Here is a 15707-nt window from a genome sequence, read left to right as displayed (position 1 = left end):
ATTTTGAAGGATTTTTATAATTTGGATTATAGGAATTGTTGGGTTTTTTGGAGGTGGGGTTTTGTGGGGAAGGTCTGAAGCTCCGCCACTGTTATGGAGGATAGATTTAAACAAGAAGCAATAGGCAAGAGGCAGGCATCCAAACATTAGTTTAATTTTAAGTTTTAACCATCCAAAGGGAGTAATACCATCTAACTCAAGTTCTATTACGTTAACTCAAGTAGATAGCAAATTACACACATATTCTTCAATTTTTACATGAGATTTCATATTTACCAGGTGATAAACATTTCAAGGTGATTAATTGGCATAACTTTCCTAGTTCCATGTTTCTCTAAGGTGTTGTTTGGTTGCATCATACTTTCCTTGGAATTTCAATTTCCTAAAAAGTTGCAAAATGCTTTTGTGTTTGGTTAACAAAAGCATGGGAACTGGAAATTCCAAAGAAGTGAAAATTCCTACAAAGTGTAGGAAATCATTTACCAACTTCCCCCTTGGTAAATGCAAATTTTTGTGTCAATTACAATTTTCCATGCTTAACCAAACACAAATGCTTATTTCCTAAGAAATTGACAAGGTAATTTATTTCCAATAAAATAGTATTTCCTATGAGAATTAACTTCCCATGACAACCAAACGACACCTAAATATAAAGATTTCACTTGACTCAAAATGCTTTTACTTTCTAAGGGATCATTTGGTTCATCATTTGGAAGGAAATGGAATAATTTAGAATACTTTTTTTTTTTTCTTTGTAGCTTTTAATTACAAAATCTCATACCCAAGTGTATAAGGGATTCTAAGTTTTTAACTCTACCCCATACCTATATAATCCATTCAAAACAATAAAACCCAAAAACTTCGGACTAGTATGAGTTTTAGAATCCATAATCCTTTAGTAAGTGAGACTCCAAACCAATCCATTCCAATTTAACGAACAAAGCACCCCCTAAAATTGTTGATCGACTTTGATTATCAATGCATGAAAGTTCTAGATTTGAAATTTTGATGACCAAAACCGACCACTTGGGTGTGTATTAAGGAACTACATTAGGCTATGGATGGTGAACTTGTAAAAGATGATTTTACATTGATGCCTTAATGGCTTGTGATTTATAATTCTGTATGAGTGTTTGGAGCTAAAATGTATTGAATCAAATGGCTATAGTGCTATATTTGGAGAGATAAAGCAACAAATCGGAACAAAATTTGCACCTCATGCCACTGTCAAATATACAATTGCAGTAGACTATACATGTTCATTCAGCACCAATTAGTAAGCAAAAATAATTAACAAATGACATTGCTTCTCTCAACCTAATCATCATGCATCTGCCGCTATTTGAAATTCAGTAATCTGTATCAAGAAGCTCCTGACGACGAGTCATCTGTTCCACTCCATACTTCGTAGGTATTTCACCCCCAATAAATGAATATATATATATGCACAGTAATGAGTGATCTGTTAAGGTGGTTAGCAAAGAATGTCGCTGGCGTAGGTTGGCTTTATCCAATTCCCAACTAAGTAAAAAAGGTCAGGTATTTTGGGGGAAATCTGTGCCTTCCAATAACAAATTTTGGTTGAGCACTAGAGATTTCTCATCCTCCAAGAGATTTCTGTCTATATCCATACTTCATCCTCTCAAAAAGTTTCTCCTTAATTTTCCGTTTCTTATCCATTTTTATCCTGTATCTTTGCTCCCTTTCTCTTTCATATATACCTTGCCAGTGCACCTCCCCTGTCAGTGGCCACAACCAGGCTTCACGTTGCAGGTCACCATCATCTGCAGCTTCTGCAAGGTCTTCGTCCATGATTTTCAAGAGTGTAAAGTTGAAGTATTTAACCCACATAAATCCCTTCCGTTGGTCTACTGGGTGCTGCTCTTCAAGCAGACCTGTACGTGGATCGACATATACCATCTTCCGTGCACTATGATAAGCCCAGACATTGACTAGAAGCTCCAAAACCCGGCAGCAACAGTGCTTTTTCTGCAGGAAAAAATAGGCAATTTTTTTCTTTTAAAAAAAAGCTATCTTTTCAGTTATACATAGGTCATAGCCTCATAGGGATAGACGCATCAGTTTAGCAACAAAAAAAAAAAAAATTACCTCAACTTCCGAAACTCCCAGTGGACATGGAGTTATTATACTACTGTCATAATGTATGGCATCAAGAGAATCAACAAACATCCTGTGAGAAGGTTGCAATTTGTAACAACACATTGTCATATTTCTATATCAAGGGTGACATCTTCAAAGTAAAATTTGGAACATCAATCAAGAGCAAACGGAAAAAGTGAGACCGTTCTTTACAATTACCTGGTAAACATCATAAATTCTAGAAACGACGGAGTTGGCATGACCCAGCTGTGCAAGGCAGACCAGTGGTCAGAGTCCTCAGGCATTGGGGGAAGGGCATCAACATTTGAAGGCAAGCCATACATACGCCTGAAAGCATCTTCAAATGCTGTTCTGAGAGAATGAAGAAGTATTTACGTTTAGCAAAAAATTGTCAAAGTTATAAACAAGAAGCTTATGTTGGATATATTTAAAGTTTTAAACTATATGAAGCCATGAAGGATTTGGAAATAGCAAATTGTATTATCATACTCATTCAGTGTGTGGCTCTATTAACATAATCAAACGACTATCAATTTAGCATAGGCACTATTATAAGTGTGGAGATGAGAAGCCCCTAAAAGGCAAAAGGAGAACACAACACACAATATAATAGAGTATTTCACTTGGAAGAAAAAATGTTCAAGAAAACAATATTGGTAACATATAGTACAAAGGATTAACATTATCAACTAGCAATAAAGTGGTAATTTAGGAAGGAAAGTTCCCTGCAACTTAAGAAAGACAATTACTTATATATCATATGCCTCACCATAAGTTCTTGACTTTTAATATTTGATGCATTAGAATGATTTACTCCCTTCGTCCCAATTAATAGTCACAATTCACCAAAAAATCTTATCACTAAAAAGAAATCCCATTTCACCTTAATATATTAGCTAAATCACTTTTAATCAATCAAACCCCACTATCTTGTATTTTATATTCACCTTTAATCATCCAAACCCCACTTTCTTAGATTTTTTCACCTTTTTAAAAAACACGTGCAAAAGGCAAATGGGAATTTTATTTGGGGACAGGGAGTGTATATTAGCAGATGACAACTTCGAACCAAATACATTTTTTTTTTTTTTTTTTTTACATGTGCTAAGAAACAATGAATATTGATCACTCTGCACCACATATAGCAGGAAATTGGAGTGCAAGCAGGGAAGAACAAGCCAAACTTCCGTTGAAAAAGGAGAGGTTGGTAGTGGTGTTGGCAACAAGTAACCTAATTTGATGTTCTCTAACGAAATTTCAAGCATTGTCCCATGAAAAAACAGGGTCCTTATTTGGCACCAACTTCTTTACCCTATGTATCTAAATTTATACTGTTGGGGTAAAGGTTCTTATTTATTTATTCAAACAGTAAATAGGTGTAAAGTTGTATGAAGATAATTAATATACTGCACACCAAAAAGGACTAGAGTCCATTTAAATTTAAAGACAAATCACTTGAAACGTATTCATTTCATAGAAGCCTACTGCCTACTTATGAACAAAATAGAAAATCCCTTGAATCCAAGTCAAATAACAGATAAGACAAGTATTGTACACCCCTCTCTCCCTTTTAAATTAGTCTGCAATGACAATGTTGATGATTTTCTCCAAGATTGGATGTTTGAGGTACATACAAATTCAAGAAAATTTGGTTCTGAAGAGGTATTCAGCAGAAGCTTTCATCTCTGTTGTTGAAGCAATAGTTAAAATGAAAGAAATCAAGTAGCGTGTTTTCATCCGCACATATCAGCAGAAATGTCTATTCACCAGGTACTTAATGTAATCAATGTCATACGAAATGAAAAAACCAGAAATAGATGAAAAGGAAAAAAAAAGAATCTAGAACTAGAAGTGTGGAAAGTTTGTGTATAGAGATAAATAAGGTCTGAAGTGTTTCTCACAGAATTTCTTGAAGAGACAGAGAGAGTTATCTGAAATGATACACACCTCAAATAGTGTCGTTGCAGACAAGACCATAAACTCTAAATTTCACAAATCACAACTATAAGCCCCATTAAATCACCTTTTATCAATGGATATGGAAATTATAGATCAGTAAGTCCATATGTACGATATGCTGGCTGGATGCCTGGATGACTAGATAAGTAAAGGTGTGTTCTATTCACCTTAAAAAAAAAATTTGGTCTAATAAGTCGTACTACTTTCTGCATTAGCGTGAGTTCGAATAATTTCATATAAGTTTCAATAAGTTCTATTAATTAAAGAAGAGAAGAAGTAATCTTACTCTTTTTTGCATTTTCATTTTCATATACTCCATACTTCCTCCATTTCTTTTTAGATGACACGTTCAATTTAGGCACGTACTTTAAGGAGAGGAGAAAGGATGTTAAAGCAAGTGGATAGACCATGTGTTGCTTAATTTATCAAGTTTGTAGTAGGGTCAACTAAAAATAAACTTCCCAAAAAGGAATAGGCGTCAACTAAAAAAATCCTTCCCAATAAGGAATACACATCAACTAAAAAAACCTTCCTAAAAAGGAATAAGCATCAACTAAAGGTAGTATTATGTAGTAGACTTTATTTCAAGCAAATATTTTGCTAATCTCTAAAATTTTAGAGCACATGTCAACCTATGTGTCCCATATTTCTGAAGCATTTCAGAATGGGTATATCAATAATGACAGCTTCATGTGCATCAAAGCCTCATAGGAAGGGGTCAAGTAGGGTCCCTTTCAGTCATAATCAAATTATTTAACTTAATTATGCTTCAAAGTACTCCCTCGGTTAAATATTATCTGCAACTGCAAAACAATTCACGGTTGTCAATGCAATTTTTAAAGGGCAAAGATTAGAGAAAGTTAATGCACTTGTGATATGTAATTAAGGTGGAGAGAGATTAATTAATCAAAATCCACTGCCACCACCAAGACCAGGCAACACCACCCAGGCACCCACACCGCCGCCTTCACCACCACCACTACCACCCCCACGAAACCACCACCACTACCAACCCCACGAAACCACCACCACCACCCTCACGAAAACCCAGAAATCTAACCTTCCCCTCCACCACCAACCCTAACCACCTCCAACCCCAGACCACCCCACCACCCATGTACCTAGACCCACCCACCCCCTATACCCACCCACCACCGTAGAAACCCAGAAAATCAATACCCATAAAATCGAAACCCATAAAATCGAAAAAAACCTAGAAAATTCGAACGTAAATCACCCAAAAAATAAACGACAAACGTACAAAATCAAACCCCAAAGCAGATCCGGCTGAAATTCGAGGAGGAGGAGAGAGAATGGTGGTGGGAGGGGCGGTGATCGTGACTCGTGAAGGATAAGAGAGAATGGTGTGGGAAGGGCGGTGGTCGTGAAGGAGGAGAGGGATTGGTGATGGGAGGGGCGGTGGTCGTGAAGGAGGAGAGAGAATGGTGGTGGGAGGGGCGGTGGTCATGAAGGAGGAGAGAGAATGGTGGTGGGAGGGGCGGTGGTCGTGAAGGAGGAGAGAGAATGGTGGTGGGAAGAGATGAAGAGGGTGAAGGTGAAAGAGATGAAAGAGATGAAGAGGGTGAAGGTTGAAGAAAGAGATGAATGGGTGGTGGGTAAACTAGGAGATGAATAGATGGGTGGGTAGAATTAGGTTCATGATTTTAGATTAGATTAAAAAAGGTTATAGTGATTAAAATAAGATAAGGGTAAAATTAAGAACATTAAATTTTTTTAAGTAAGGGTAAATATGTAATTTTAAGGGTTTTTGTTTACTAAAAATGGAAAAAAAAAACAGATAGTTGCACATAACTCTGACCGGACAAAAATGGCAAAAGTTGCAGCGGAGGGAGTATAAGCTATCTCTATGTTTCTTTCACTTTAACTCTTCACTGTCAGTGTTCCATGTACAGACTAATTCCAAAAAACAGAACGGAGAAAATGATCAATCCAGAAGCTCAAAAGATAGGAAATACACTGTCTGACAATTTAATATCCTCTAGAAGAAATTGCCAAGGAAAAATTAAAGTTCAGGAAAATATTGCTTACATAAAATTGCTACAACAACAAGACGTTGCCCTTCCTACCTTAAGTCGAAACATCAATTATAAATTGAGCGTTGAAGACTTAAATTAAGCAGGATAAGAAAGCAGAAGATATAACATTCAAACATCAGCCTTTAAGAATATTGTGAAATATATGGAGTATTACAAGACAACCCATATATATATATATATATATATATATATATATATATATATATATATATATATATATATATATATATATATGTGTGTGTGTGTGTGTGTGTGTGAGAGAGAGAGAGAGAGAGATAGAGATCCATTACCTGCAGTATCCTCCATTTAAGACATCACATACTGACCAAAAGGAAGTCAAGCTATTGCTTTCTGAAAGACCTAGATCCATGTCCAATCTTGTCCAGAAGTATATAGCTTCTCCTTTGGTTTGATGCTGTATTGTATCTTCAAGAATCCTTTCTGCTTTTAATGACAGTGAAACCTGTTTTGCCACCACAAGATCAAACCTACAGTCTGATCTCAAATAGGAATATATAAATGAGCAGCACAGCCTAGCATACCAGTGTTACAGCCAATTTCATATGGATTTATTAAGGCGTGTATTCTTGTAAAAATCTAACCGAAGTTGCAAGATTAAGACCCAAGAAAAAAAAAAAAAAAAAAAAAAAAAAATCGCAGCAAAGTTTACCTCTCTACCCGAAGCTTTCCATGACTGAAACCCAACCCATGGCCTCTTGTGAATATCATCCACCTTTTGTGCAATAGAAAACATGCCCCCCATTTCACAGAGAAGATCCCGGTAGTGGGGATCGTTTAAGATTGGAAGCCTATAAGCTGCATCCACATCATCTGAGCTTAACCTCCGTGTTCTTCTAGACTGCAATTTGGAAAACAGAAAAAGATGAGTACAACAGATTAATCAATAAGTTCTGCACTGAACAAAGGTAATTCCAAATAATAAATATCACACAATTAGAAAATTTTAATGCATAACAACGTGCAAACCCACATCTTAAATTTCATAACTAGCATGGCTAACAGTTGGGCTTTACAGTTTCATTGAACACACAATACTACAAATTAAAGCTAGGATTCATCAGTTGCCTAAATCAACATGTAAAATTTTCAAAAAAAAAATAAATAAATAAATTCAAATGAACTTCACAGTAAATGGTGATAATATAACTTACAAGACTTAAACCACGATACAGGGAACCATGATGCAAAAGTGGCCAAGCCCCAGCACCATTATAAACTTCATAAATGCACATTAGACGACCTGTTCTTTGTAGCTCTCCATCATCCCTTTCATTTGCTTCAAACCTGAGTTTCTCAGATTTACGAGCATTTCGGTATATCTCATCCCAAATACCAGGGTCCTTCTCCATTCTTTCGTCAATCTGCGCACCAGAAAATCATGACACCCATAAGTTCCTGTGGCAAGTCCACAAGACAAAGTGAAGAAGAAATAGAGTAAACAAAAAAATTAAAGTAATGCCTGATCCATTTCTCGCCTCTCATACTCTTCAAAGCTTGCAATTTGTTCAACATCATCCAAATCTTCATTGCTCACAAGATCCCTTTCTATGACATCACTGTTCTCCACAGATATATTTTTCAAGTTCACTAAACTATTAAAATCTTCCTCAAGCTTTTGAACAATGCTAGACCCTTCTACTATAATGCCTTCTTCATCTTTACTTATCATGTCGGCAGCTGTCTGTTCCATCACTTCATTAAAGGAATTCCATTCCCATGAATCCTGTCGAATCTGAGATATCGGAGAAGGAAGCAATGAATCTGAAGGAAAATGAAGCACACCTTCCATAAGCTTTGCATGGCCGGTTATGGATTCAAAAGCTAGTAAATTCCTGGCAAGAAGCTTCCCGGAAGAGCCAACTGCACCAGCAAATTCAGAGAGTTTCCCTTCATTTGATATTAAATGCGAGAAGATTCTCAGCAAATCATCTGGATTATGTTTAGAGAAAATCATTCCATGGACACCATCAACAACCTGCATTTTCCGAAATGATTTTATGACAAACTCGAAAATTAGTTTCTCAAGTTTCATGATAAACTTAATTGGATTTAAAAATAAAAAAAAAAAATTAAAAAAAAAAAATTAATTAGTTAAAAAAAAAAAAAAAAACTCACGTATTTGCTTATGACTGGAAGATCAGGTACAACTACAGGAATCCCAAAAGACATTGATCTAATTAGTAACGATGGGAAGGCTTCTTCTTCTTGTGATGACCCGTATAGAACTATGTCAGCCATCAATAAAGCTCCATTCACATCATGGTCCAGGCTATAGTGCCTCATGGAACCTGGACTAAGTCGTAGGTGAGCAGCAACACCCTAAATTGAATGAAAGAAACATTGTTGCAGTATTAGAATACTAGAAAGAATACATTAGATGACAAAAGAAGATGATTGGTACTAAAAAGTCATATTATTAGGTTCAGAGAGCAGCAAGTCTGTGCCCTTTTTATGACTGACATTATAAGATAACTACTTACTTTATTACATAAACTTGACAAAAGGATTAGTTTGATTAATATTTTGATTCTTTCAATAATAATACTACATTATAGATAAAGGAAACCCTATACTAGACAAACAACCAGCAAAAATGCATGCTTAATGTTCAAGGCTTCAAGACAATGGACTAGGAAATAGGCTATATAACTCAATGCAAATGATCTTTTCAAATAATTCTTCTAGGCCAGAAGTTATCCTAAAGGAGTCTTTTAACTAAATTTGGATTCTTGTGGGAAATGGCATTTATGAAGCTATATTCAAGTGTCTTGGTATATTTTACTTTCCGTATCAACTGATTTGCAGTCAAACAAAGTCTTAAAAATGGCAATTTTAAATTAATTAAAAAATGAATTCTAATAAGTATGGTACTGTAGGTCTGTAGTACTTCTGCAATATAAGTATAAATTCAGATTCAAGCAATTCAATAAGTTTTATGGACAATAACTTCATGTGATTTTCTCCTAAAAATCAATCGCCATTAAACTCAGTGAGTTTAATTACTCCTTGCATGTCTTCACAAGTCAACCATCAATCTATCCTCATAACTGAGTGGCTATTAGTAGTAATTGTAATGGGGTACTTTAGTATTGACACTGTAAATTACAATCAAATCTCATCTCTTGGTGAGAAAATCCAACTCATACGCTTAGAAAGCAATAGCACATAAGAGTATACAGTAGTGATGAATATTTACCTCTAAAGCATCATTAGATCCATTACTAGTGTTTCCACATAAAAAAATAAATTTAAAGGATCCAGCAGCATCCTTCCCTTTGGCATACTTAGCAAGAAGGGGTCCAATAGTATGCATTGCAACAGCATAATCCCAAGATAGTTCATTGTAGAAGAAGGAACTTCCAAGAACCACAACCAGCACATCATCTATATCATAATTATTTTTCTTCCGCAAATCATTTCTGGAGTGAGTTTTAAGGTAGCTTTCAGCAGCCCACACATCTTTTGGTGATCCAGGAATCACAAAGAAGTTTCCACAGTCAAGGGCACTATATAACAACTGTACAACAATGATATAAACTGAGGATAGCAAAGCAAAATCTCACCCAAAAAAAAAAACAAAAAAAAAAAACCTACTTTGTAAATAAATAATATTAAAAAGCAAGAGAATATCAGGAGTCTGATATTAGACAATAAGTCAAATAAATTACCGGTAAGAAAAAATCATGGAAGACAACAACATCAGCTCTGCCAAGTGCTTGTCTCCAATGGGAAATAAGATGGTCCCAACCCATTTTGTCATAATGTAGAAGGCGCTTTGCAAGCTTATCCTCTTGAATAATCCATATAAGTGGCACAGAACAGAATGGCTCCTGCATGAGGCTGCACAAATATATAATTCACTGACCAGAACATCTGTATGTAAGGAAAAATATAAAGGTTGAACAATCAACAGACACTAATCTACACTATCACAGAATGGTAAATTTATGAGGTCCTTGCAATTTAAAAATTATACCTTACCTCAGTAGCACCAAGTTCAATTAAAGAAAAACTAAAAGCAGAGGAAAAAAAATACATATCTTCAATATAAAACAAGCAAGAGAAAGGTAGAAGGTACCTTGATATTATTTCTTTTGCCTCAAGAGAGTCTGCAATGACACCTTCAAAACTGTATAAATAAAAGAACAAATTATATCATATAAACTACTGCAGTCAGCCAACTGATTGATGTAAGTGATTAATAGTGCAAAAACTTCTCTTACTACAATCATCCAATAAAGTGCAATAGATTAATGAGCAAACATACAGGGACCAATCAAAATGGTCATATCTTTCAAGATTTAAAATTGTCATTTGACCTCCTATTTCTTCCCACATTGTTCGTGCTTCACCATCCTTCAGAGCATATAACTGCCAACAAACAACACAATTACGCATGAGGGTCCTAATCTAAATTGATTAAAATTTATTAACAAGAAAACAGACGGTCTGTAATGCAGAGTTCAAATAGATTTCATTTAAGAGGAGCAGTAAAACCTGAAAAGATGAATATGAAGAAGAGACACCATAGCTTTCTTATGATGAAAATAGCTTCTCAGTCTGCATTCCCCACACTCCCCCTCCCCCTCCCTCCCCAGCTCTCATTTTTTTCCCCAGGCTTCAATACTGACTAAATGGAATGATGGAAAAACTACATAGACAAGTTTTATTTTAGTGAAACTAACATATTGCTAATTTTCGTAATACCAGAACTCAATGCAGGACAAGACACTGAAACTTGTTTTTCAATTAATTATTACCAAATGAACTATTTTAGAAATAAGCAATAACACCCATGATACAGAAGGAAAGAGAATGATACATAATTCAAAAGCATACCTTCAGCGTGTAGCCAATGTGTCGTAAATTCTTCATCACTGTGAATAGCATTAATGACTCAGAATTTTTCTTCAAGTTACCTAAAATCTGACACAATATAAAATACTTAACAGAAATATACATACAGATACATAAATAATCTCAGGGAAAAGAGGAGTAGAAAGAAGGGAGTACTATATGTTGTCATACTTTTTATAAAACTTTTACCACATCAGACAGAAGGGTTATTACAGGTTAGAAGAATTTTACAGAAACTCACAAAATTGAGCTATAATAACCCGTCTTTTACTTTCTTTAGTTGGCTTACATGTCTCTTTACATTGTTTTCTCGTTCACAAGGAGAGAATAGTAGACACTAGTGATAGAATTCATTTGCTATTTAAATAAAATATCAACATAAGCACTATACCAGCTAAAATAGACAAAAAGCTGTTTGCCTAGACCATAGAGGTTTTAAACCCTTTTCTTTTTCGATATAAAACACAAATTTCAGCATAACAATAAATAGAATTTCATACAAAGTGGATCGAGTTTGTAGTCAAATTGAGCAATGTAAGTCCAACCATTCCCACTGTCTATATCTCCTACACAATATGTTACTCGGACTCTCATACTCATGACCAAGTGTTAGACACGACTATTTTATTAAAAATGATCCATATTTTTTATTGATGAGGTGTCAAGTTTCCATACACATGCCGGAGTATTAAGGTTTGACACAAATACTTCAAATGAAATGAAGAGTCCTAGTACATAGCCTACACATCAAGAACAGCTTGGGAGAAATAGGAAGATTCAAATTGCAGCATCATAAATGTGCCATTGATGAAACTAATTAAGGTTTGCCGACCAATAGAAAACTACTGGCTAATACAATGAATTAAAAGGTACTATACGAGGTACTTTGAGTCAACTTTACATAAAACCTGGATTGGGAAAACAATATGATGTACTATTCTCGTTTTTTACCTCTTAACATAAACAAATAAAAGTTCAAAACCTCAAAAAGTTGAAGTTTCCATAATCCTTGCTAACAAGATGGCAAAAATGATTTTTACCCAAGTAAAATAAACAATGTACCACTCCAGAATATGCAAAGCGAGCTACACCTATAAAAGCACTAGCTCAAGAAAACATCTTGAACCATAATGAGAAAGGAAGTGAATTACAGCGATTGGAGCCCATACAATGGCCTGGCCTTAAGCTAGAAAATCAATACACCGACTACGAGTTACTCCTTCAACTATAGTCAGAAATAAAAAAGAAAGTGAAATGCAGTGATTGGAGCCCATACAAGTGGACATAGCAATATAGCATAGTTCTAGAAGGCACTGTGAATCTGTGATACTCCAGATACTGAGACACTCAAAGGTAAAGAGCTTAAGTTTGTCCTCTGAAACATTCAATTTGTAATCAAAATAGAGCTGTGATTCTCGCATTTCCACAAAATCGTAATGCTTTATCCACAATTCAAGCAATTCAAATCTCTCACGCAAACTTCTCTCATTTTCCTAAGAAGATTGCAACACTGCATAATTTATCACCCCATATTCTCGATAAAACTCCATCCTGAAATCAGAAAAACTATCCTACCCTTTCAATCTAACATTACAATCTAAATACTCAAATCCCAATTAATCACCAAGAACATCGACAGTACAAAAAATTAATTTTGTTGACAAGAGTCTCATCTCTTTACTTTCATTTCTTCTGATTACTTTTAAACAATATTGGACACATCAGCTGACAACGCCAATGCATGACTATGAAATTGAAGTTTGCACTCCAAAATAAAAATGGAAATAGCCATCCTCATTAGTATGAACATCAAACAAGAAACCTCCTTTAAAAAAAAAAAAAAAACGTCACTTCGAATTAAACTTAACGGGTTTGTAATACAAAGCCAAAGCATATGCATAAACAATACCCCTCCGTCTCTAAATGTTGCTCCGATGGCGAATGCAACATTTAGAGACGTAGAGACGGAGGGAGTAATAACTTGCAAATTCATCACAAAATCAAGTATCAGATCATTATTATTAATGTTTAGTTAATGCTTACTAGCTCGCTAGGACTACTACATCAATCAATTTCTTAAAAAACATGAAACATTATTCTATAATTCTTAATAGTATATTATTTTAACACAACTTAAAAATAATATAATACAAAATTAGAAGAACAACTTACAAGAGCAAGCTTAGGAGGTCTAACGCCATTCCTAGGCAACTTCCTAAGCAGATCAAGGCGACCTTCGTCTCGAAACCTCGCCGAAGCGACGAACCTCAAACCAGTCCCAAGCCTCAACCCGTGCGTCGACGCATCACCGCCATCACCGCCTTGCCTAAACACAGAAGTTATAAAGCTCTGCAACACCATTGAAGCGAACGCAAATCCAAACACCGCAAGCAAAATCACACCATAAATCAACGAATTTCCTTTCAATTGAAACGATTTCCGACGCGAACGCAACCGGTGACCGGCGCTTGAGAATTGACGATCAGATGATTTAGAAGCGTCGGAATTATGCGGAAGAGGATGAGCGCGTTTGAAGAGAGATCGATCGTGATTGGAACGAAACCCTAGATCGCCATTGTCGTCCGAAGCGAGTTCTGCCGAACTCAGTGAGTTGCGGCCCATCACTCGACGAGTGAGAGAGAAAAGAAAAACGTGAGTGAGTTTGAGTGAGTGTGTGAGTGAAGGAGTGATGAAGTTAAGAAATGTGATTGGAGTAACTAACTATCAAAGTCATGATCAAAAGCATCTAATTTTATTTAATTGGATTTTATTTGATAATTTAGGGGGTTTGAGTTTATTTTTAATTTTGGCTATTAAAAGAAAGGGAAAAAGTGGGAAGTTTGGTGTATGATTACGTAATTTTGGGGTATAATGGAAGAATTGAGTTAAGATACAAATTTTGCATGTGATCATGATGCGTGTTTTTAATTAGGGTAGCTTAATGCGGCGGACTGTGCTCCGAACGTCATTGTCGATGTCGTTGTCATATGATGATCTTTAAGGTTATGGTAGAGGTGATAACGCGTTTAAATTATAGGTGGAGAGTACATGTGGCGATTAAGTTAAACGCGATTTAAAGTATATGTGACGATCAAGCTAATACATTTGTAATTTTGCCTGCCTCATTAGATTTTTCATGTTATGATAACAAAGTTAACCATTGTCCAAGGTAATGCTATCGGTGAGGTCTTAACCTAGTTGTTAAGAACGAGGGTCTGTGTACGATAAATTTCAGGTTATAATCCTCCGGACGTTTCCCCAAACTAAGCCATATTTGTAAAGTATTTTGCAAAATAGATGCGTGGCAAAACTATTTACCAAACTAAGCTTCTAGGGTAAAACGCTGTCTCGAACAGCGTTTTATACCCTGGATTTAAAAAAAAAAATCAAAGTATAAAACGCTATCTATGTTGACTTTTTTTAATAAAAAAAAAATTCGTAATTTTAATTTTTTATAACAAAAAAAAATTACACCAAAAACGTTGACTCAGTCAGCGTTTTTAGAATAAAAAAAATATTAATTTCAGATTTTTTTTTTTAAATAAAAAAAATCTAAACCTAAAAACGCTGACGGATAATTTTTTTTTATAAATTGTTAATTGTAAAAAAAAAAGCTTTAATTAACAGCCAACAATGGCGGCAACCATCACCAACTTTCATCCCTTGTCTCTCTTCTCTGAAACTGATCTTTGTTTCAATCCCACTAAACCCAATTTCACAAGAAGCTCATTCATACTTCCCCACATTCATTTCCAGCAATTATCAGCCATGCTCACCATCAGAATTAGGGCTGGCAAAAGTTGACCCAACCCAAAAACCCTACCCGAACCCGACCTGAAAATTGCGGGTTAGGGTTGAAGTTTTTGACCCGAAAACTTAAATGGGTCGACACGAACCCGACACGAAATTTAAATGGGTCAGGTTAAGGTTGCATATTCCAACCTGAAAATGATCCACCTAACCCGAAAAAATAAAACAAAATAAAATAAAGTAAAATAAAAACAAAGGTAACTATTGAAGCCAGCCCAAGCCCACATATAAGTCCTAATAAAAGCTAAAACCCTAAAATCTTCTCATATGCTCCTACTCACTTCTTTCAGCCGCAAGAGCTATCTTTCTCCCTAATATATCATTTTCCCCCTCATCTTTTCTCTCTCTTCAACTCAAGAATTCAAACCTAAAAACTTAAGATCCTTTCCCTTTGCACGCCTTCCTCTCTTTCACAAACATAACGGTTCAAGAGTTCAACCTTCATCAATCAACCAAGGGGCATTTTAATTATGGAAGAATGATACGGACACTACTGATGATAGCAAGGGCTGGTTGTTTACCCAGCAACAATTTCTATGGCACTAGCCTTGTTCTTTACAAGAACCCATTATAATTAATGTTAAGTATCTGACGAATCAGATGATGTATGTTATTTTCATGTTTTTGTTATACATCCTGTAATGTACTCTCCGTAATTAACAATATAATGACCCTTTATAATTATTCGCTAAGCACACATTCATTTGGTTTGTAATTGTTAATTATAATTGTTAGTTTGTTACTTTGTTCGACTATGTTGTTTATTTTGGTTTCAATTGAAGCACTGGAAAAAAAAATTCGGGTTTAATAAGGTCAAATTCGGGTTAACCCAAACCCGAATATTTCAGGTTCAGGTTGAACTTTTCAACCCGAAAACTTAAA

General features: G+C 35.4%; 1 protein-coding gene across 3 annotated transcripts; it reads right to left on the bottom strand.

The window, feature by feature from the left end:
- Positions 1-1068: 1068 nt before the first annotated feature.
- Positions 1069-14062, bottom strand: LOC110728536. 3 transcript variants are annotated; one of them, XM_021908175.1, is made up of 14 exons: positions 13188-14045; positions 10998-11084; positions 10426-10529; positions 10237-10287; positions 9827-9998; positions 9355-9675; positions 8274-8477; positions 7618-8133; positions 7310-7519; positions 6808-6996; positions 6428-6600; positions 2320-2472; positions 2110-2191; positions 1069-1989 (listed from the first exon to the last, which is right to left on the bottom strand). In XM_021908175.1, exons 1-14 carry the CDS (start codon positions 13635-13637, stop codon positions 1600-1602), a joined length of 3102 nt encoding a protein of 1033 aa, XP_021763867.1. In that variant the 5' UTR covers positions 13638-14045; the 3' UTR covers positions 1069-1599. The 3 variants fall into 3 exon arrangements, with proteins under 3 accessions (XP_021763867.1, XP_021763868.1, XP_021763869.1); XM_021908176.1 differs by having other exon boundaries at positions 10998-11035; positions 13188-13273; XM_021908177.1 differs by lacking the exons at positions 1069-1989; positions 2110-2191 and having other exon boundaries at positions 2361-2467; positions 13188-14062.
- Between the last annotated feature and the right edge of the window lie 1645 nt (positions 14063-15707).

The sequence above is a fragment of the Chenopodium quinoa genome, unplaced genomic scaffold (genome assembly GCF_001683475.1).
Source record: "Chenopodium quinoa cultivar QQ74 unplaced genomic scaffold, ASM168347v1, whole genome shotgun sequence".
NCBI lineage: Eukaryota > Viridiplantae > Streptophyta > Magnoliopsida > Caryophyllales > Amaranthaceae > Chenopodium > Chenopodium quinoa.
Note: the sequence above shows the minus strand (reverse complement) of the source record. Positions and strands in the feature narration are given on the sequence as shown.

Coding starts and splice junctions, on each gene's coding strand:
- LOC110728536 (XM_021908175.1), bottom strand. CDS start 13,637: ATGGGCCGCAACTCACTGAGTTCGGCAGAACTCGCTTCGGACGACAAT. Junction 7,520..7,617: donor AGAGGCGAGAAATGGATCAG/GCATTACTTTAA, acceptor TCTGGTGCGCAG/ATTGACGAAAGAATGGAGAA. Junction 1,990..2,109: donor TGGGAGTTTCGGAAGTTGAG/GTAATTTTTTTT, acceptor TTTTTCCTGCAG/AAAAAGCACTGTTGCTGCCG.